This window comes from Urtica dioica, chromosome 3 (genome assembly GCF_054948205.1).
Source record: "Urtica dioica subsp. dioica isolate 48M chromosome 3, U.dioica_male_clone48M_v1_H2, whole genome shotgun sequence".
NCBI lineage: Eukaryota > Viridiplantae > Streptophyta > Magnoliopsida > Rosales > Urticaceae > Urtica > Urtica dioica.
Window position 1 is genome coordinate 3,785,154 of NC_142758.1, and position 22,045 is coordinate 3,807,198.

The window sequence follows — 22,045 nt, forward strand, 5'->3', positions numbered from 1 at the left end:
CACAAACACACACATGGGCATATACACACATATATTATGAGTCAAAATATTTAACTCTAATATAACTCTCTCTCTCTCTCTCTCTCTCACTCGCTTGTCGTTTGTGGTCTCTATGTCTTCATACATGCCCTCGCCTTCGCCTCCAATAATGCCTCGGTGAATTTCACAAGAATCAGGACTACATCTTCACAAACTAGAATTATAGGATTAGGAAAAATCGCTCCCCACAATATAAATTGATATAAAATAAAATATAAAAATATAAGGATCCGGAGTGGGCCGCGGCGTCCTTCTCTGGAATGTGGGCTTTCATGAACGTAGCGTAGTGAACCACGTTCGGCACCAAACCAAGATTAGGCATTTCGTCGAGTATCTTGCGTGCAACTGTTGGTGATTATAGCATCTTAATAACCATATTAGTTGCGGAATTAATTAAATACAATAACAAGAGCTAATTAATATTATGGTTATCTAACAAGATCTAGATTTATTTATTAATTATTCATGAAAGCGGTGTCAAGTAACCAAGAAGAGCAAGGTTTAAAGATTCAGAGAGACTCACATGATTTGGATCAGCTACATAATCTTCAAGCTTTCACTCCTCCGTCTTCAGTCTTATAAAGACTAACTTCAAGCTTTAGCTCCTCGACGATCTAGACTCGACAATGATGACACCGTAGTTTTCCGAGACGTAATCTCCGAGGCGAATAAGAAATACTTTTACTATTTTAATTTTCCTGGCATTAACAATAATCTAGGTGATTCACTTGAGTTAACTAAATCGTATTAAAAACTCGAGTGTTACTAAGCTACCCTTAAAAACATAAGTTTCGATATAGCTTAGTTATTAGGAATTTCGTGATATTCTAGTCTTGATAATCCTAATAGTATTCCTTCACGGAAAAGCTTCCAGTTGGGAGGGAAGACTTCGTCTATTATTAACCCCCCGACTTAGCCTCTTATCAGCTTGGTGACAAAGCTTTCCGATTCGTTCAACTCATTCATTAATTAACTATCCTAATCCAATTAGATAATTTCAAATTAATAAATGAAAGCCCATGATAACTCACGTCACAAGTTCCAAGTTATATCATGCATGACAAGGCAATTAAATAAACAAGCAAAGTAAGGATGGTTTGATTCGTTTGATCGTATCTGATTTGACTCTTTATAAATAAAACGAGATGAACCCAATATCAAATTGGATGGATAATTTATGGGCCTATATCTATGTCTCATTGGAAAAAAAATTAATATCAAATTATTTATTTTTTCTTTTTTTTATTAAGTGGGCCCACGCATCCGGACCAAAGCCCGGACTATCCTTGAGTCCACCCGCCACGTTGGGACTCGACCCGAGAGGTCGGGCCGTGTGCCATGAGTGCAACACGGCCCTAGAGTCGCGGCAGCAGAGGGTGAGAGGCGAACAACAAGTCCGCCTCTTATGGTGGCTTGGTCCAACCACCACGGCGTGACGGTTCTTCGCCCGTGGTGGTCCTCCTTCGGTCCTTCACTTCTACTCGTTGTGGCTCCGTCTTTCGCCGATCGTTTTGATCAAGAACGTCGTTCGTCGGATTACAACAATAATTATAATAATATTTACAAAAAACCTATACCTTTGAATTTCGGATTTACAAAAAAAATCTAGAAAAGCGAGAATCAAATATTCTACGATCAATCCCGAATTACAATTCACATAATCATATATTGAATTGCATGAAAAACATAATCTAAATGTTTTTTCATTCAAACTATTTAATTAATCACATGAAGAATCAATTAATAATGTAAATCAACTAGCTCTGATACCACTTGTTGGTGATTATAGCATCTTAATAACCATTTAGTTGCAGAATTAATTAATTACACTAACAAGAGCTAATTAATATTATGGTTTTTTTTTTAAAGAAACAGCTGACTTTATTAAAACCGCGGCAAAGCCGGAAAATCCAGGACAAGAAATACAAAAAACCACTAGGGAGAACCCCAGTCAAAACAGAATCCCTAGAAAAAAATTACAGCGAACTAGACCAATCCCTAGCCAAATCCGCTAAAGAAAAGGACTTGAACTCGTTACAACAGGAAAAAATCCAAAGAGCGATACAATGATTAACACTATCAGTCAACGCGTTCAAGTTCCACGCCTCGTCGTTGAAGATGGATTTATTCCGGGTGTTCCAGATACACCACAAACCTGCCAGAACCCCGGTCTTAGCAGCTGCGGCCCTTTTAGAGCTAAACCCTGGAGAGCCATATAAAAGAAACAGTTCCTCAACGGAGTTAGGACGTGAGACGAGATCCAACTTTGTGCAAAGCCATCCCCATAAAGCAGTAGCCACTCTACACCGGATGAAGAGATGGTCGGCATCTTCGCTTGCGCTGAGACACATCGGGCAAATATTTGGCGACAGATAAAGGTGAGGGTTTAGCTTTTGAAGGCGATCTGCGGTGTTCGTTCTCTTAGTAGCCACCAGCCACGCAAAAATTTGGACTTTGTTCGGAACCGGAGCTATCCATATCCCATCAAAAAACGGAAACGGGGGCTTAGAGGAAGCGGGGGAAATATCGACAACCATAGACTTCACCGAAAACGCCTCTTCATCACCCAACCACATGCGTCGATCCTCTAAACCTTCCCACAACTTAAAAGAATCTAGCACCCCCATCAAAACAGTGGCTTCTTCCAGCTCCCTAATCGACAGGTTCCTTGGGAATCCAAAGTTCCAATCCACATGACCGAGAAGAGACGGGGTAGAAGACACGAACCTATTAATAGTAGCGTTCTGAAAAGGGCAGAGTCTGGCCAAACCCGGGAAACGATCTTTCAAGCTTATATTACCACACCAAACGTCCTCCCAAAAACGCACAATGGACCCATCGAAAACCTTCCAAGAGCAACGAGTCAAGAATATGTCACGGACGACCGAAACTGAACGCCATGGACTTCGAAACGTACGATCCTGAGAATCCCCCGGATCCCACCCGTTGGGTAGTGTACCGTATATGGCCCTTATGACCTTGTGCCACAAAGCATCTTCTTCGATCGGGAATCGCCATAACCATTTTGCCAGAAGAGCATCGTTTTTATCCTCAAGCCTACCAAAGCCTAGTCCCCCTTTGTTCTTCGGCCAACAACACTTATTCCAAGCCACCACCGCACGAGACTTATTGCTCCCGAAACCCTCCCAAAAGAACCGATGCATAATCTTCTCAATGTCGGCAGCGACACCCATCGGCATTTTAAAAACCGACATGAAGTAGGTTGGGAGTGCCGAAAGGACAGCGTTAATAAGCGTCATCTTCCCACCCTTAGAGAGGAAACCTTTCTTCCATCTGTCAAGCCTCTTCACCACTTTAGCCAAAACCGGGTCCCAAAACGCTTTCCTTCTCGGGCTGTCTCCCAGGGGCATCCCCAAGTAACTAATCGGCCAATTAGCTTCTTGGCAGCCTAAACACCCAGCAAGAGCAGCGACCTCTTCCTCAGAACAGTTAATGCCCACTAAGTTACTCTTCTCGAAGTTGATCGTGAGACCAGAGGCTGCACAGAATTCCTTGACAATAGAGATCAAATTCTCCCAGCTCGACAAATCATCCTCGCCGAAAACCAGCGTGCCGTCAGCAAACTGGAGGTGAGAGATTTCGATACCTGGCGAACCGACCACCATCGGTTTGAGAAGTCCTCTACTCACTCCGCGGGAAATACGACGTGAAAGAGCGTCCGCAACGAGAATAAACAGAAAAGGGGAGAGAGGGTCTCCTTGGCGAATACCTCTCGAATCTTTCACGCGATTTACCGTTGATCAAGACTGAAAAGGAAACGGACACGAGACAGCCCCTGATCCACTTCCTCCAACGAGTATCGAAGCCTTTTTTGCTCAGAACGAAGTCAAGGAAATTCCAATCCACTTTATCGTAAGCCTTCTCAAAATCCAACTTAAGAACCCCGCCTTTCCTCCCCGCGCGTCTGTACTCCTCCACGGTTTCGTTTGCTATAAGAATCAAGTCCGTAATTTGACGCCCTTTCACGAAAGCGCCTTGGCACTCGCTGATTGTATCTTCCATAACCAGCTTAATTCTTTCTGTCAAAACCTTCGCGATAATCTTGTAGAGACTGGTGACGAGACTAATAGGCCGAAAGTCCCTCACTTTGCTAGAGTTCAACTTCTTTGGAATCAAACACAGGTGTGTTTCGTTTGTAGAACTGTTAATCACACCGCTGTTCCAAAACTCGGTGAAAACCCTCAGGAGGTCGTCTTTAATGATCTCCCAAAAATCTTGATAAAAAGCCACAGTGAATCCGTCGGGCCCCGGCGATTTATCCCTAGCGCACCCAAAGACTCCCGCTTTAATTTCCGGATGTCGATTTATCCGGATGTCGTTGTGTTTCAAGAAGTGCGAAGGTCTTCGGTGGATGGTTATCTAACAAGATCTAGATTTACTTATTAATTATTCATGAAAGCGATGTCAAGCAACCAATAAGAGCAAGGTTTAAAGATTCAGAGAGACTCACATGATTTGGATCAGGTGCAGAATCTTCAAGCTTTCACTCATCCGTCTTCAGTCTTATAAAGACTATCTTCAAGCTTTAGCTCCTCGATGATCTAGACTCGACAATGATGACACCGTAGTCTTCCGAGGTGTAATCTCCGAGGCGAATAAGAAATATGAGTGGGCACAATCTTTATCTCACTACGATCTAGAACGAGGTGTTTAGATCACATCGTGTTTATGGGTTTAAAATCACGGAGTTCCAAGAGGGGAAGAGAGAGGTCGGCCAAGAGAGAGGGAGAGAGCTCTTGGTCGAATTTTTCTAATGCAAATCACTTGTTTTTTGCCTTCTCATGAACCCCTATTTATAGTAGTGAAAATGATATATTCTTTGTAGTTTCCAAAATATATTATTTCCTTTTATTATATTTACACTAGTGAATCAAAGTTTAGCCATTGGATCTCATCTCATAAAGTCATACTTTCTCTCTTAGTCATTAGATCAATATCTATGACATTTTATTTTCTGTTTAAATAGAGAATATTTAATTATGAGAGAATAAAGGAAATATCTTATTTCCTTTTAAATATTATTCTCTCTAAATATTCACGAGAGAGAATAAATGACAATATCTTATTTCCTTTTAAATATTATTTTATCCTAATATTTATGAGAGAGAATAAATGACATCTTATTTCCTTTTAAATATTATTTTTTCCTAATATTCACGAGAAATAATAAAAGACAATATTTTATTTCATTTTAAATATTTTTCTCTCTCCTTTATTTAAACAACTAAAGAGAAAATGTTGGTAAGTACCAATATATGAGGAACGAATTTTTGACCTCATGGCCAAGAGGGATTGACGCAAATCTTGTGCTCAATACCCTAAAATTTCGACTTCCTCATTTTGTGCAAGGCTCAATTGTTTAAAACTCAATTAATTATTTATTTACTTGGTTCAACAATAAACAAATATAAGTAATTGATTAATTATTTACTTGATCAAACAATAAATAATTAATACTACCATAAATAATTATTTAATTATGTAAATACCCATATTTCAGAATTGATGTTGTCAATCACAATTACATCTTGTGAGATTATAATAATGAAACATTATTATTCGAAGTTCTTATCCGCCTTTATCAGAGCCGAATCGGGGACTATGGACCTAGTATTAGAAGTTTAACAAATCCGATGAAAATACGAAAAAGTCATTTCTCTTTTCCACATCGATTTGTCTAATCTTAGTCAAACTCTACCTTGCAAGCCAAGACTGAATCCTCATTGGTACTAGAATCATATTTACTCATCGTGACAAGTGTCCACTGATATAGTCTGTTCGTGATCATGATCCTCCAAGTTCATTCCATGTCGAGAAAAGTCAATTATTCCGTTATACTTTTCTTGACACCTATAAGCCTTAAGCATTGTTGCTTCCCCAGCGAAAGATTCTTCCGAACGCACAAACTTCGGAAGTGCGCCCAATCTATCGGTTCTGGAATCAACCCTTAGATGAAAAATATTTACCTTCTTTCAGGAAGGCTGGATTCCATATCTGTAAATCACTTCCTACTCGAACCACGTTTCGAAACTCCCAAGACATAAGCTGTGATTAGCGTGATAGTGACCTTTTAGCGAATGAGTCAAATAGTGCGGTAACATGATCCAGTGTCCATGATCACTTCAGGATTTAGATTAAGTCTCACTGTGACCATCATTAGCGATCTCGGTTAGTGTGTCGTAACGGTCTTTAAACGACACATCTACAACCAAGACTTGTCTGGGTCGTACACTTGCCATAAGCGTAGACACTATGTGATCAACCTTCACTTGTGTTCCACATATATGATTTCAAATTAACATGATCCAGTGTCCATGATCACTTCAGGATTTAGATTAAGTCTCACTGTGACCATCATTAGCGATCTCGGTTAGTGTGTCGTAACGGTCTTTAAACGACACATCTACAACCAAGACTTGTCTGGGTCGTACACTTGCCATAAGCGTAGACACTATGTGATCAACCTTCACTTGTGTTCCACATATATGATTTCAAATTCAGCTACCCAAGCTTGAATCAATCATCGACCAGTTTTAGTTCACCGCCCAAGCTCAGCTGCCGTGCATGTAACTCAGTTTGATACAGAGACTATAGGTTGATGAATGTTTGATAAATCTTAATATATAAGAAATAACGCTTCCGATTCGAATAAATTATAAATGACAAAACTTTATTTTATTAATAATTCAACGAGAATTTATAAAAACATCTTCTCGTGGACAAGAATTCCTAACAACAACTTCCATCCTCAGAAAAGTTTTCCATCCCCTAATCTTATCACTCTAGTTTTGAGGAAAAACAAATCCACTTTAATATCAATTTAATCACTAATGTGAAGAACAAATAGGTTAGAATTAGGGATTACGCACATCGATCGGTCGTTTGGAGATGAAGCGATCAAAGTATGTGATTGATAGATAATGGAAGTTGAATCAGGGTCTTACTCTATTCTTATTCAACAAAAACAAGAACATGAAAAATCAATTACAAATGGATTTTAGGTATAAAGAGAACGATGTTGAAGAACATTGAAAATCCAATCTATGGCATGCGATAGAGCGGGTTCGAATGGGGTTCGGTTCTGAATCCGAATTCAAAGAGCAGGGAATCTCTCTTAAACATGTTCTCGGCATACTCATTCTCTTCTTCTTCGGAGACGAAATGCGCTTATTGTTCTCAAACGTGTTCTTGATTAATTGTGTGCATATATATATATATATATATATGTATATGTGTGTCAGTTAAAAAAAACTGTGCATGTGTAATTGTATTTATTTAAGTAATGATTAGAAATCAGTGCAATTGTATTTATTTATTTTATTTTTTTCAATTGTATGTTACTAAAATGATCTTCATTTGAGTCTGACGTGGTCACTTAACCGGCGGTGAGTGAAAAATCGTAAACAGAAGGATTAAAATGACACAAAACATGATATTAAAGAGAAAAAATCGAAATTTTATATTATGAGTGATACCTTGATACACGGGCTGTAGTTCAGGGGTTAAAATGTCATTAATTCTTAAAAAAAAAAGGAAATAAAAGTAAGAGAGAAGGAAAATTTGCCCGGCACTCAGTCTCAGTGACAAAAACCCCCCCAAAAACCCTATTTTCTCTCCAAACCCACACAGCAATTTCCCTCCTTAAAAATCCCCCGAAATAACTTGCCCGCTCGTTCGGTTCATCTAGCATTTGAGTCTCTAGGGTTTGGGAACGAAGAGAAGCCATGTCCCGCGAAGACGAAGTCGTTCTGCGAGACGTCACCAGCGCCGGCCTCGCCGTGAGCGATCGCATCGGCCGAGAAATCGCTTCGCAGCTCGATCTTGAAGAGGCTCTCGAGGCTTCCAGATACGCCAGCCACCCTTATTCTGCTCACCCCAAAGAGGTATGCATTTTCCTTCTTCTTCTTCTTCAAACTTTTCCTTACATTTCCTCTTCCTTTTGAGTTGTTAGCATGCAATTTATGCTGAATATTAGCGAAGAACAAAGATTTTTCTTCTAGGTCGTATACAGTAATTTGTAAGTCTACTTAGGCTGTGTTTTGAGCTCGGAGTTTCCTAGTCTTGTGGAAGATGTTGAAGGCACTAGAGTGGATACGAATATTTTCTCGTAGGAAGAAAGAACGGATATTTAATAATTGTTTTAAACGATTGGAGAGGGAAAGAGAAGGTTCCGTGGATTTTGATTTTTTTAATCTCTCTCTCTAGAGAAATTCTAGCCCCATATTTGGGCTAAGAATCAAGAACTTTGGCATTCGAGGCAGTACTGTGGTATGCTGGCAAAATTTTGCAAGTGTGCTTTTTAATGCTCCACACCTTGCTTATCTAGCGTTATATTGATTTAAATAAAAAGAAAAGAGTACAAAGCACAGAAAAATAGGGACTTAGACAATTATGGCACTCAGCCAAGTCCCTCACTAAACCAGTACAAAAAAAACTTCTTGAATTCCTTACACCAGAAATGGAACTATGAAGTTATGTTGCTCCTGAGGTGTTCCTGACACTGCACTCTATTAGGAGCTTTTCCCAGTCCCCAGACAGTCGCTGCATGATAATTTTAGTGCCTTCACACCACGTCTTGCTTCTGCCTGGGATTTGCAAAGAAAAGTTCAGCACTGCCAACCAGCTTAGTTGTGGGCTGCGTGATGAGCCAACAAAAGACACCGAACTTAGGGACTTTTGCTTTCGAAATTGATTCTAAGTGCCGAAAATCCGGAGAGGGAGTGAGTCATGGATCTAACGGAAGAGCCGTCTCTCTCGACGAACTAACCAAACACAAGAATGGGGATGCTTTCCATCACCTAAAAAAAAATGCCCTTTACTGCACTTTACTTTACCCATTTTTTCGCATACCGTTTTAATCCAGGATTTACCTATAGTTAAAAAAAAAAGATTTTCGTTTTTGATAGCATGAGCGTCCTATTTGTATTTTCGGCCGGCGTGTTGGTATAGTGTTGGATCCGGTACTTTCGGGTTCTTCTGCTCTACTAATGTGATCATGGTTTAATTTTTTGAATGATTAGCATGGAGTGTTACATTTCTCAATACGTTTTACTGATTTGTATAACATATTACAGTTCTCATTACATTTAACTGATTACTGAACCCTTGCAGTGGCCTCCTTTGGTTGAGGTGGGTGACACATGGGAGTTACCTTCAGCACTTATTGAGAGATACAATGCAGCAGGAGGGGAAGGAACTGCATTATGTGGAATATTTCCAGAAATACGTAGAGCATGGGCATCTGTAGACAATTCATTGTTTCTATGGCGCTTCGACAAGTGGTGAGTAATTTGTTTCTACTTAATCATATCACGAGGCTTCAGCTATCTGAAGAAATTATTGCCTGGATTGCGCTCTCTGCAGTGATGACAATGTAACCCAGCAAGCTCATATAATTCTTCTAGTTACAACTTATGAGGGCCTAAATCGGTACTTTATTTTATCGAAGAAACTCGGTGTAAAATAAAGTGAAATAAACAATAAAGAAAGCTTTGAAAAAGCCAAAGAAAAATACAAACTACATCCTACTCGACCAATCTAGGTGGAAATCGATCAAAAGAAAAGTACAAAAATTCTCTCCCATAAATTCTCGAAGGGAAGATCTAGTTCTTCGAAAATGCATTTGTTGCGTTGGTACTTGCAAGTAGCTTGCTGATTACCTTTTCTTTGTTTGATGTATCATGTGTAAACTTTGATTCATTTTATGTTTACTGCGTCCCTTTTTTTCTTCATGATTTTTAGTATTTCTCCTCCGATCTTGTACTGTTTTAGCATTCAGAATCAATGAGGACTGGTTTCTGATTCAGAAGTTTCGCATTTTTATTTTTTTACAGGGATGGTCAGTGTGCAGAATACAGCGGGGATGAGCAGGCCATTTGTGCTGTTGGTATTGCAAAATCAAAACCCGGTGTCTTTGTTGAAGCGATCCAGTATCTTTTAATTCTAGCCACACCAGCTGAGGTAGAAAATTTATCTCTTGAGTTTTTATTTGCTCCTCGGGCTAACATTTTGAAATCATCTGGTTTGAAGATGATGTTGAAAAAACTGTGGTTCTTATTTAGCTATTAAAATACTCTTTAAGAATGACTTAGTTGGGAATATTATAGAAATCTTAGATTTGTTATAAGCACCAAAGTAGCCTCGGTGCAAATCCTACCTAAACGTGCTCGAGCTCTTTAAATCAGAAAAAAGAGATTACAAGGTGCATCTCCATTTCCATTGGAACTTTGTTAGTCCGACTGATATGGTGAATTACGAATTGACACCACTTGATAATTTTTTAGAAGGACAAAGCAAAGAACTGAGCTTGTTCCATAACTGGCATTTGTTTTCACTGCGCAGAACACAATTAGGTTGCTTACTGTTAAACGGACCTAAATTTGGCCACTTACGGTGTGATAAGCTGTTAAATTTGTGATTTATTGTGGACAATATTCTTTTCTTTGTTAGTTGATTCTCGTTGGAGTATGCTGCTCTGGAGGAGGTGGCAATACAGATTCATACGCTGAGGTCTCACTCCAGCCTTTGCCAGAATATACACTACCATCTGATGGAGTCACCATGACATGTACTGCATCTACCAAGTCAGGTCGCATTTTCTTGGCTGGTCGCGATGGCCATATCTACGAACTACAATACTCTTCCGGTTCAGGTTGGCAAAAGCGTTGTCGCAAAGTTTGCCTCACCGCTGGATTCGGAAGTGCCATATCGAGGTATTTATTAATGTGACAGGCTTGATTGTAATTAGTTGTGTATGCGAGGTAATTCATTCATATTAATGCAGTCAGAATAAAGTTGATCTAAAGCAGGGCTGAATTTTTTTTTTTGAAAAGCTGATCGAAACTGACCAACCAAACTAAACTGAACCGAATATTCAGTGTCGTTAGCCACGGATTTGGTTTTAGCAAGTTCTAATTTGGTTGAAACTGAACTGAAACAAGCAGAATTTTTAGAAACTATCTATAACATATGCCAAAGTGTAAACTCTTAAAATGATAAAAAAAAAAACCCTGAAAAATGCTCTCCTCTCTCCTCTCTCTTTTGTTTTCTCTCTGGGTGTTCGATTCATATCTGGTTCCTAGTCACGGACTGTCTTTTAGACATGGAACAGAAGCTACAACAGGAGCAAAGGCTCTTATAGTGGTGGCATAGTAAGACAATATTCTTCGAAGGTCAAGCAGTGCGGCTTAGACAGCTATTTCACAAAGGAAGGAAAGATGGCATTCATTGTTGAGAGATTCGAAGGAATCATGGTAGGCTATCTGCAGAATTCTCAAGAGATAAAGTTAACTCAAGACTCTCTTACACGCAACTTCAGGGAAAAACTATCACCTTGAACGAGAATGAGGAAACACGATCTATTCTTTGAAGCATTCTTGTACTTCGGGATGCCTCTCAGGTAGTCACTTGTTTGGGGAGTCACATTCGAGACTGTTTGGAAGTCAAATGTCGCGACGGTTCAGGTCTTTGGTTGGATATGATCCTCTGGAAGGCACGATGAAGGTCTTGCAGTTCCTTGGCTGTCTTTCTCCCAACATTTGTGTGATGCGAGTGCAGCTGAGGAGGGGCTCTTGTTTTTCCGATGCCCCCTTGTGTCGGCAATGTTGGAAAGCCTCTTCCGGAAGCTTAATTGAGATAGCGACATGCCTGAAACTCTCGAAGGTCGGTTCTGGGTTCACTCTACCTATATTAATAGCCCGAAATTGGTCACGTCCGCTGATACTGGAGTTCTTAAAGGAATAGTAGTTCTGCATCTTATTCAGCGGTTAAACACTTTTACTTGGTGAAAACAAATTGAAAGGCTCTTTGAAGACCTGGACACTTCAGATAGCGAGAAGATAGAAAGCATCAATCAAAGTACAGGATTGTGGCTATTTTCCCCCACTAACAACTTTAAGGACTATTCATTTCGGAGTTAACTTGGGATTGGACAAGTGCCCTTTAATTATGGGGAGGATCTGTTTCTGTAATTCGTAATATAAAGCTCGGTCAGTCTGTTGCTTACCTGTAGTTACCGGGCTTGCTTGCATGTCTGCCTTAGTTTCGGCCTTCAGGGGTTTTAGTAGTTCACGACGATGTTTGCCTTAGTTTCAGCCTCTGTGGTTTCTTACCTGTAGTTTTCGGGCTTGCGTGCGTGTCTGCCTTAGTTTTGGCCTCCCAAGGGTTATAGCAGTTCTCGACAATGTTTGTAATCCAGCTATTTGGCTTATGCCCTTTTTCAATATAATATAAAACACCAGCTTCTTTACCAAAAACAAATTTCATGGTGGTTTTAGTCAGGGATCGAGCGAGCGCTCGGAATGGGTCGTCGACAGGTGCTCGCCATTTTGTGGTTGATTAGGGGGAAATGAACAATTTTTTTTTTGAAGGACAACTCTGGTAGCGACATTTATGATAGCTTATAACTTGAATATGGATTTTTTCCTATCCTTGCTTACGAAGGAGTTCTCGAGCGACTCTTTGGCTGTTTTTACAAGGGGTAGTGCCTTGTAATTTAGAATGAAAGGTGCTATGTAATTTTTTTATTTTTTTTTTATTTTCAGTGACAGTGTTTTTGTTCTTTGGGGTTTTGTTCGTGTGCTCGTCTGGCTTTGGGCCTTTTCCTTTTAGTTTTTCGCTCCTTGTTCACAAGTCCTGTGCTCTTCCTAAGGCTTTCGCCTTCTCAATAAAAGGTCACTTGTTTCTCTGAAAAAAAAAAATCACGTATTTTGGCCTTGCATAGCAAGCCAAAATCATGGAAGTCAAATCTCAAAGAATTAAAACAGTTTTGGACAAAATTATCTCCCCTTTCCACGGTACTTTTGTTAAAGGACGTCAAATCTCATATATGATCCTTATCGCAAACAAGGTGGTTGAGGAAACCAAGAGGTCGGGGGTGAAAGGAGCAGTCTTTAAAATAGGTTTCGAGAAAACTCACGATAAGGTGGAATGGGACTTTCTCGACTTTGTGATGGAAATGAAAGGTTTCGACGCAAGATGGAGAAAATGGATTGAAGGATGTCTCTCCTCGTCTCCTTCTCTATCATCATTAACAGGAAAGATAGAAATCATTTTTCGAGCTCGAGAGGTTTGCGTCAAGGAGATCCGATCTCGCCTTTCCTTTTCACCGTAGTTGCTGACGCGATGTCCAGAAGAATCCTTCGAGGTGTGGTAAACGAATATTTTAGACCCCTTGAGGTAGGCTCCCCGAGATTGAGACTCTCCCATCTACAGTTCGCAGATGATACACTCATCTTCGAGGATTTCGATATTCAAAGTTGGGCAAATCTCATTGATATCATTCGTGATTTTTGCAAAGACTCGGGCCTTAAGTTAATATTGAGAAAAGTAGTTTGGTTGGTATTAACTACGAAGCAGAGGAAAGTGAGCGTTATCTTGGTTTACCCCTTGGAGACAACCCGAGTAAATCTTTCTGGGACCCCGTGCTTCTCAAGGTTGCAAAGAAACTCGCTGGCTGGAAGCGAGGCTTCCTTTTGAAAGGTGGGAAATTGACGCTCATTCAGTCGGTGTTATCTGCCCTACCGACCTATTTCATGTCAGTTTTTAAAATGCCCACAGGGGTAGCCAACAAAATTGCGAAAATTATGAAATGTTCCTTCTGGGAAGGATTCGAAAACCAAAAAGGGTGGGCAGCGGTCTCATGGGTTGAGTGTTACAAGCCAAAGAGGCGGGAGGTTTGAGGATTGAGAGACTTGTGAAAAATAATTCTTTGCTTGCGAAATGGCTTTGGCGCTTTCCACTCGAGCCGGATGAGATGTGGCATAAGGTGATCAAAGCAATCTACGGTATTCAAGAAAATAGATGGGATCCGGGGCCTGCAACGGGACGCATCCTAAGAAGTCCTTGGAAGTCCATTTTCTCGGTCCAAGAAGAATTTTTTAATCAATGCATGTGGATAGTAAGACGGTAACAAGGTCAGGTTTTGGGAGGATGTTTGGTGTGGTGGCGTGGCTATGGTATCACGCTTCCTTGGTCTATTCCGTTTATGTTCTCTAAAAAATGTGCCAATTAGGCAGTTGGTCTCTAACCCTCTTACAGGTTCTATCGAGTGGAATTTCAACTTCTCACGAAACTTAACTGACAGAGAGGCCTCGAAATATGCGCAGCTGATGGACTCCCTAGAGTCAATTTCCCTCGGGGACGGGGGAGAGGATCGAAGAGCTTGGTTGGATGACTTGGAGGAGTTCTCGGTAAGAGCTATGCACGCTGCACTTGCGTCTCCGGGACCGACCAATTAAGTGCCTTTCCATGAAACAGTATGGAAGTGTGCTGCCCCAAAAAAAGTACAAATATTCGGGTGGAGATTGGCACTCAAAAGAATAAACACGACAGATGTCATTCAAAGGCAGAACCCTCATCGAGCCCTTTCCCCGAGCTATTGTATCCTCTGTCACATAGCAACGAAGGATATTCACCATCTCTTCGTAGACTGTTCAGCAGCTCCAGGAATATGGAAGTGGCTTTTCGGGAAGCTAAACATTGAGGCCTCATCGATTGTTCTCCTATTTGATTTGTTCTTGCTTCACGCGACATCGGGGAAGAACAATCGTTGGAAGGCAGCGGTTAAAACGGGAGTGCTGACAGGCTTTTGGGCTCTGTGGTTAAGCAGGAACAAATGCGTTTTTGAGAACGAGGAGTGGTGTCAAGAAGGCGTTCTGGAAATTCTCAATCGGAACATTGCTCTTTGGCTTCACAATGCAAGCAAGGAATTTGAAAATTTCTCCTTGGCGGACCTCCAGAGAGACTGGAGTAGTGCTATATAGACCTCCCGGATAATATAGAACTCTTTTGGATATAAATTTTCAGGATTTCCTTTGTAAATTTAATTCCTTTACTGACCAACCTCCCGGTTTGTTGTGGGAGGTTATGATTTGGTCTGGAGAGCGTTTTGCACTCCCTTTTTGTAAAGTGGCTTTCAGCCTGTTAATATAATGATTCTTGTTTAAAAAAAAAAAAAAATCATGCTACAGTTACTCTCTGAACCCGATTTTTGTTAATTTCCTTCCTTTGAACAATTTTTTGAAGGAAACTGGTCAAGTTCTTACTTTTAAATTTGAAAAAAAAAAAATTGTTTGACCGAAATTTTACTAAAAGGGGAATGGACCAGACCAAACTCATTTAACCTCTAATCTAAAGGTTGACCCAGGAGGAAGCTGAGTGCATAATTAATGTCGAGTTAATTGTTATGTGATTTAATAACTTATGCATCACCTATTCCCTGGTGTTTATCAGCTTACAATGAGATACAGCATCCACATTCAATCTTAAATGCTTTACTGTTTTATTATTGATTTATTTATATATTTATTTATTTTTTTCAGATGGGTGGTGCCAAATGTGTTCAAGTTTGGAGCAGTTGACCCGATTATTGAAATGGTTGTTGATAACGAAAGAAACATGTTATATTCACGAACTGAAGAAATGAAACTTCAAGTTTTCATTCTGGGACAGACGGGTGATGGGCAATTAAAAAAATTGGCTGAAGAAAGAAATGTGATCAGTCTGAGGGACACTCACCATGGGGGTAGGCAAACAAATGGACAAAGAGCTTCAAATCGGACGTCCAAACCAACTATAGTTTCCATATCGCCTCTATCGACTCTAGAGTCAAAAGGCCTACATCTTGTTGCTGTCTTGTCAGATGGCAGGAGGGTTTATCTCACAACATCTGCATCTAGTGGAAATATGGGCAGTTACAATGCAAGCAATCATAGACCGAGCTGTCTAAAAGTTGTTACAACTAGGCCCTCTCCGCCCTTGGGGGTCAACAGTGGACTTCCCTTTGGAGTCACGTCTCATGGTGGTCTACCTCAGAATGACGATCTCTCGCTTAAGGTTGAGACATCGTACTATTCTTCTGGAACTCTTGTACTCTCTGATTCATCGCCACCGACCATGTCTTGTCTTTTTGTTGTCAATCGAGATTCAAGCACACAGCCATTCTCAGGTACTCTAGGCACAAGTTCTAGAAGTTCGCGGGCATTAAGGGAATCTGTTTCGTCCTTATCAGTGGAAGGGCGGATGCTATTTGTGGCAGACGTTCCCCCCAGTCCAGATATCACGGAAACAGTTCAGTCTCTGTATTCAGACATCGATTTTACCGGATTCGAAAGTTCATGGGAATCCTCAGAAAAGGCATCGTTAAAACTTTGGGCAAGAGGGGACCTTACAGCCCAACACATACTGCCCAGGAGGAGACTTGTTGTTTTCAGTACTATGGGAATGATGGAAATAGCTTTTAATCGACCGGTGGATATTTTGAGGAGGTTATTTGAGTCTAGCTCACCAAGGTCGATCCTAGAAGATTTCTTTAACCGTTTTGGCGCTGGTGAAGCAGCAGCAATGTGCTTAATGTTAGCATCAAGGATAGTATACTCAGAGGAACTTATAAGTCACGGTGTCGCAGAAAAGGCTGCAGAAGCATTCGAAGATCCAAGACTCGTTGGAATGCCCCAACTTGAGGGTAGTAGTGCATTGGCAAACACCAGAACAGCTGCTGGAGGATTCAGCATGGGTCAGGTTGTACAGGAGGCTGAGCCAGTCTTTTCAGGTGCTTATGAAGGGCTTTGTTTATGTTCTTCAAGGCTTCTTTTTCCTGCGTGGGAACTCCCTGTGATGGTTGTAAAAGGAGGCTCTACAGATGCTTTAGCTGACGATGGGATAGTGTTATGTAGACTGTCTATCCAAGCTATGCAGGTACTCGAAAACAAGCTCCGGTCCTTAGAGAAGTTACTGAGGTCTAGAAGAAATCAGAGGAGGGGACTTTACGGGTGCGTTGCTGGTTTGGGAGACTTGACTAGTTCTATTCTTTATAGTAATGGTTCCGAGTTAGGTGCTGATGATCGAAGTATGGTTAGAAATTTGTTTGGTGCTTACTCACGTACAGCTGAATCTAGTAGTGGCAGTGCAGCTAATAAAAGGCAGAGATTGCCATATAGTCCCGCGGAGCTGGCTGCCATGGAGGTACTTTATGCTTATTTATCGCTGGTGTTACCAATTACCAATCAAACTACTTCTTTTGATTCACTTCAACTACCTGTGTTTATGCTTCACAGGTGAGGGCGATGGAGTGTATCAGACAGCTTCTTCTTAGATGCAGTGAAGCCTTGTTTCTTCTACGACTTCTTTCTCAACATCATGTAACTCGATTGGTTCAAGCGTTTGATGTCAATCTGCGAGAAGCATTAGTTCAGTTGACTTTTCATCAGCTAGTTTGTTCTGAAGAGGGTGATAGTATTGCTACGAGGCTCATATCTGGTCTAATGGAGGTAATGCAGTTCCAAGCCAGTTTCCCGTGAACCACACTCACGAATACAAAGCTTTGTTTTCTATTTTTATTTTTGTTTTCCCTCCTCTTTCTGCTTTGGTTGTTTTATGAGACATCATTAACAAATGTTGCTAAGTTATTGTGCTGACGTCAATTGTTCTGCCCAGTGTTATACTGGACCTGATGGCAGGGGGACAGTTGAGGATATTAGTGCAAGACTACGAGAGGGTTGTCCTAGCTATTACAAGGAGTCTGATCACAAATTCTTTCTTGCTGTGGAGTGTCTTGAAAGAGCTGCTGTGACTCCAGATCTCGAGGAAAAAGAGAATCTTGCTAGAGAGGCCTTTACTTTCCTAAGTAAAGTTCCAGAGTCTGCTGATTTGCAAACTGTATGCAAGCGGTTCGAGGATTTGAGGTATGTTCAAATTGAGATAAGAAATTATTTTTGTTTTGTTGTTAACTCCTTCAATCAGTGCCATGAAACTTAAATGAATGGGTTGCAGGTTCTATGAAGCAGTGGTTCACTTACCGCTACAAAAGGCACAGGCTCTTGACCCAGCAGGTGATGCTTTTAATGACCAGATTGACGCAGCAGTTAGAGAACACGCACTTGTTAGGCGTGAAATGTGTTATGAGATAATCATCGATGCGTTACGTTCCCTAAAGGGTGTGCCGACACGTGGAGAATTTGGTTCTCCAGCCAGACCTGCGGCTCCAAGATCAGCCCTTGATCAGGCTTCTCGGAATAAGTACATTAGCCAGATTGTTCAGCTTGGCGTTAAATCCCCTGATAGATTATTCCATCAGTACTTATACCGAGCTATGATTGATTCAGGCCTTGAAAATGAATTGTTAGAGTATGGGGGTCCTGATTTGGTGCCTTTCCTACAAAGTGCTGGCCGTGGACCTATAGAGGAGGTTCTCTATTTACCTCTTTAACATTTGTCTTTCTTCTGTTCTACGATGTTTCTTTTATTCATGATAGATTTTGAGAATTTTTTTATTTTTAGGTTAAGGATCAGGTAGTACTGCTTTCGTGTTTTTAACCACTAAATTTAGTTGTTCTTTCCTCACGTTTCTTTCACTACTTTAGGTTCGAGCTGCAGTAACAACAGGAAACTCTCCAGCGAGTCATTTTGGAGCACCTATTTTAGCCAATCAATCCAAGTTCTTTGATCTTTTGGCACGGTACTATGTATTGAAGCGGCAACATTTTCTCGCATCTCATATATTGCTAAGATTGGCTGAGAGGCGGTCAAGTGATGCAGGGGATATCCCAACTTTAGAACAAAGGTTAATCTTTACTTTCTCCTGTATTTCCCTTTCGGTAATTTAAATGTTTACCTGAAGCTTCTTCTAGTTTTTCAGATATCTGTCTTGGTATTTGTAATGTTGACTGAAGTATAGAGTACTGATTGTGAGTTTCTTAGTGTCAAAAATATGTTTTTAGATTACAAATAGTTGTAAGTTAGAGTTTCTCTATTGCATCTCGTTCATGTGAAACCATTTTTCTTAGATCCACTTGTGTTTTCTTCTCTCCTCTTTAAGATAAAAATACACTTTCCATTGAGGTGACTAGTTATTCATCTATTGTATAAATATTCATTTTCTTCTTCCTTGCGTTTTTGTTCTTTTCCTCTCATATTATTATTATTATTAATAATTGAACTTTCAGTATTGAAATGATCATCCGTATAATATTTTTTCTAATGTTAGTCACTTCACTGATAAACTGTAGGTTCTTACTCACTAGTAGTAAATCGAGCGTATGCTGATCAAATCACCAGAACTTCTAACAATACTTCTAGTCTGTAAAATATGATCTTACTATCTCAACCTTTTATGCCCTGATGGTTTTTACGTGTGAGTTTCAGGTGTCACTATTTAAGTAATGCAGTTTTACAGGCCAAGAATGCGAGTTCCAGTGATGGCCTGGTCAGCTCCACGAGGGGTGTTACTGACAGCGGACTGCTAGATTTATTGGAAGGGAAGCTTGTTGTTCTTCGCTTTCAGATCAAGATCAAAGATGAACTCGAGGCCCTGGCATCCAGGCTAGAAGCTCCATCAAATGTTCCGGACTCGGAGCAAAATGGAATGGACCCAGAAAGTGCATCATTAGAAACAACCGCTCTTGCAAACAGTGCCCGAGAAAAGGCAAAAGAGCTATCCTTAGATCTTAAGAGCATAACTCAGCTGTACAATGACTATGCAGTTCCATTTGAGCTCTGGGAGGTAATTGTAATTAATCCATTTATGGACCCAAATTCATATAATTCCGTCTTTTTATGTTAGATAGTTACTGTAGAGAAAAGTATATACTAGTTTTTTCCTTATTTTTTATTATTTATTTTTCTATGCCGCTATGTTAGGGTGGTAAAATCTCCTTGGATTCTTCCTTCTCTTGATCTATGTTAATGTGGAAATAGTTTACGAATAACAAATGTAGCATATTCGGAGACTTTTGCATAACCTAACTGAGTTGGGTTATTGCTTTCTGTGCTGTACTCAGATTTGTCTGGAAATGTTATACTTTGCCAACTATTCCGGCGATGCCGATAGTAGCATTATCAGAGAAACCTGCGCTAGACTTATCGATCAAGCTCTTTCGAGCGGTGGCATTGCTGAAGCTTGTTCAGTACTGAAAAGGGTCGGGTCCCACATTTACCCAGGAGACGGACTATGTTTACCTCTAGACACTCTCTGTCTTCACCTGGAAAAGGCTGCACTGGTAAGCAGTAAGAACTACACGTGTAAACGATTTCATTTATACTTGAAAACACCGAATAAATCAACACAATGCTTGTTTTTTTGTTTACTTGTTTGATTTATCTGTTTATAGGAGAGATCGGAGTCGGGGGTTGAGACTATCGGAGATGAAGATATTCCGAGGGCTCTTCTTGTGGCTTGCAAGGGTGCGACAGAACCTGTATTGAACACTTACGATCAATTGTTGTCAAGTGGAGCTATTTTGCCCTCAGCCAAGATGCGGTTACGTCTTCTCAGATCCGTACTGGCCGTACTCAGAGAGTGGGCAATGGCTGTACTTGCACAAAGAGTGGGTACAAGTGCTGTCGGAGCTTCTTTAGTGTTAGGCGGATCATTTTCGTTCAATCAAACAACAGTCATTAATCAAGGGGTTCGTGATAAGATCACGAGTGCAGCAAATAGGTACTATATTTCTTATCCTTATTAGTATGATTAGTTACCTAAAAATGTACTCACCATACCCTAATATTCTGTTATTTTATGTTCTCGGGTTGCCTATATTTCTTTCAACTCAGACATGGGTTAGTCTAGGCTTGTGCCAGTCTATTGAATTCTTTTAATGGAATTTATCACCTAAAAAACTTGCTAATTTTATAAAATATAACAATTAAATTACAATTTCATCTTAAAAAACACCAAATAAAAGTTTAAATCAATTTCGAATCGTTGGGTAAGATTGTTTCTTTATGGTATTTTTTTGAATCATTAACAAGTTTGTAGTTTTTGAATATCTTTCAAGTGAAATGTTGGATTTCATTAAATATAAATTAAATTCTTTGTTGAAAGGGCTAAAATGCCACAAAATCAATAGTTCGAGGGTTGTCGTAAAATCAATATCGACATTAATTTATTAGAGGTTTTTTCTTTACACTAGCAGCCCTGTTTCTATTAGGTAGTTGCTCTTTGGTTTAAAAAATAAATTACATGTTTATTTGTTTAAAATATCAATGAAAAAAATATTTAATGAATTTTTTTTAGAGGTGCTAAATATACCAAAAACGAAAAGATCTGGGAGGTGTTTAAGTAGACTAAAAGTGCATCTAACCGACAAGCGCAGGGGCAACCGATACAAAAAGAAAAAGAAAAAGAAAAAAGAAAATAAGACTTAGGATAATATATATAATACTTGGAGTTAAAAAAAAAAGAAAAAAAAAAAAGGTTTTGCATCGGTTTACAGCTTTCAGTTTGTTTATGACCCGAATGTTGCAGATACATGACTGAAGTTCGGAGGTTGCCCCTTCAACAGAGTCAGACTGAAACTGTTTACAGAGGCTTTCGAGAACTTGAAGAGTCACTAATTAGTCCTCTTGCTATTGACCGTTACTGATTATCTTTTCCCTATTTGATGTATCATGTGTCGACTTTTGATTATTTTTTTTCCCTCTGTTTTCCTTGCATGTAAATTATTCAAATAAATATTTTAATTTCTCATGGGTGTAATTTCGAAAGTGAAATTTCTTAATGCAGACTTTAGAAGCAGAAAAATATTATTTAGAATGGACCTTTTGTTTGTAAAATATATGATTATGGACTTTCAACTTAAACCACTTTGGTTAGAATATTAAGAAATTTCCCTTTTGAAAAATACATATTATGTTGTTGACTAATCTATCCTTGGAATTAGGAGAAAATGAAAATTCTTAGTTGGTTCCTTTTCATGCAAGATAATAAAAATTAAAAGAACATGTCGTAAAAAGTGCATTGTATATTTTGTTCGAAAAATCAAAATTAACTAAGAATTTTTCTCATTATCGGTAGAAAAATGTTTTTACGAAGTCTTTGTTTGGTAGGAAGGAGAGTGGATTGTTTTATCCTTATTTGGGTAAAATAATTATATTGATTAATGCAATAATTTCTTTTAGTTTCCATGATTTTTAATCCATCTTAATTAGAAGAGAGAGTTTATGGTGGGCTCCATAGAAAACAAATCCATCATATTCTCTTTGGGAATTG

The 22,045-nt window shown here is 39.7% G+C and overlaps 1 protein-coding gene across 1 annotated transcript; it reads left to right on the forward strand.

Annotated features, from left to right (window-relative positions):
- Positions 1 to 7,620: 7,620 nt before the first annotated feature.
- On the forward strand, positions 7,621 to 21,593 carry NUP155 (nucleoporin 155). Its single transcript, XM_089608987.1, has 13 exons — positions 7,621 to 7,943; positions 9,172 to 9,341; positions 9,894 to 10,020; positions 10,510 to 10,772; positions 15,381 to 17,022; positions 17,115 to 17,327; positions 17,494 to 17,741; positions 17,830 to 18,244; positions 18,420 to 18,619; positions 19,201 to 19,558; positions 19,836 to 20,054; positions 20,166 to 20,494; positions 21,302 to 21,593. The coding sequence occupies exons 1-13, from the start codon at positions 7,785 to 7,787 to the stop codon at positions 21,417 to 21,419; spliced, it is 4,461 nt and encodes a 1,486-aa protein (XP_089465113.1). The 5' UTR covers positions 7,621 to 7,784; the 3' UTR covers positions 21,420 to 21,593.
- The last annotated feature ends 452 nt before the right edge of the window (positions 21,594 to 22,045 follow it).

What these genes read in the sequence shown, in the direction of transcription:
- NUP155 (XM_089608987.1), top strand. Translation starts at nt 7,785, where the DNA reads ATGTCCCGCGAAGACGAAGTCGTTCTGCGAGACGTCACCAGCGCCGGC. An exon ending in TCATATCTGGTCTAATGGAG is followed by an intron (nt 17,328 to 17,493) that starts GTAATGCAGTTC and finishes TGTTCTGCCCAG; the next exon opens with TGTTATACTGGACCTGATGG. An exon ending in ATCCCAACTTTAGAACAAAG is followed by an intron (nt 18,620 to 19,200) that starts GTTAATCTTTAC and finishes TGTGAGTTTCAG; the next exon opens with GTGTCACTATTTAAGTAATG.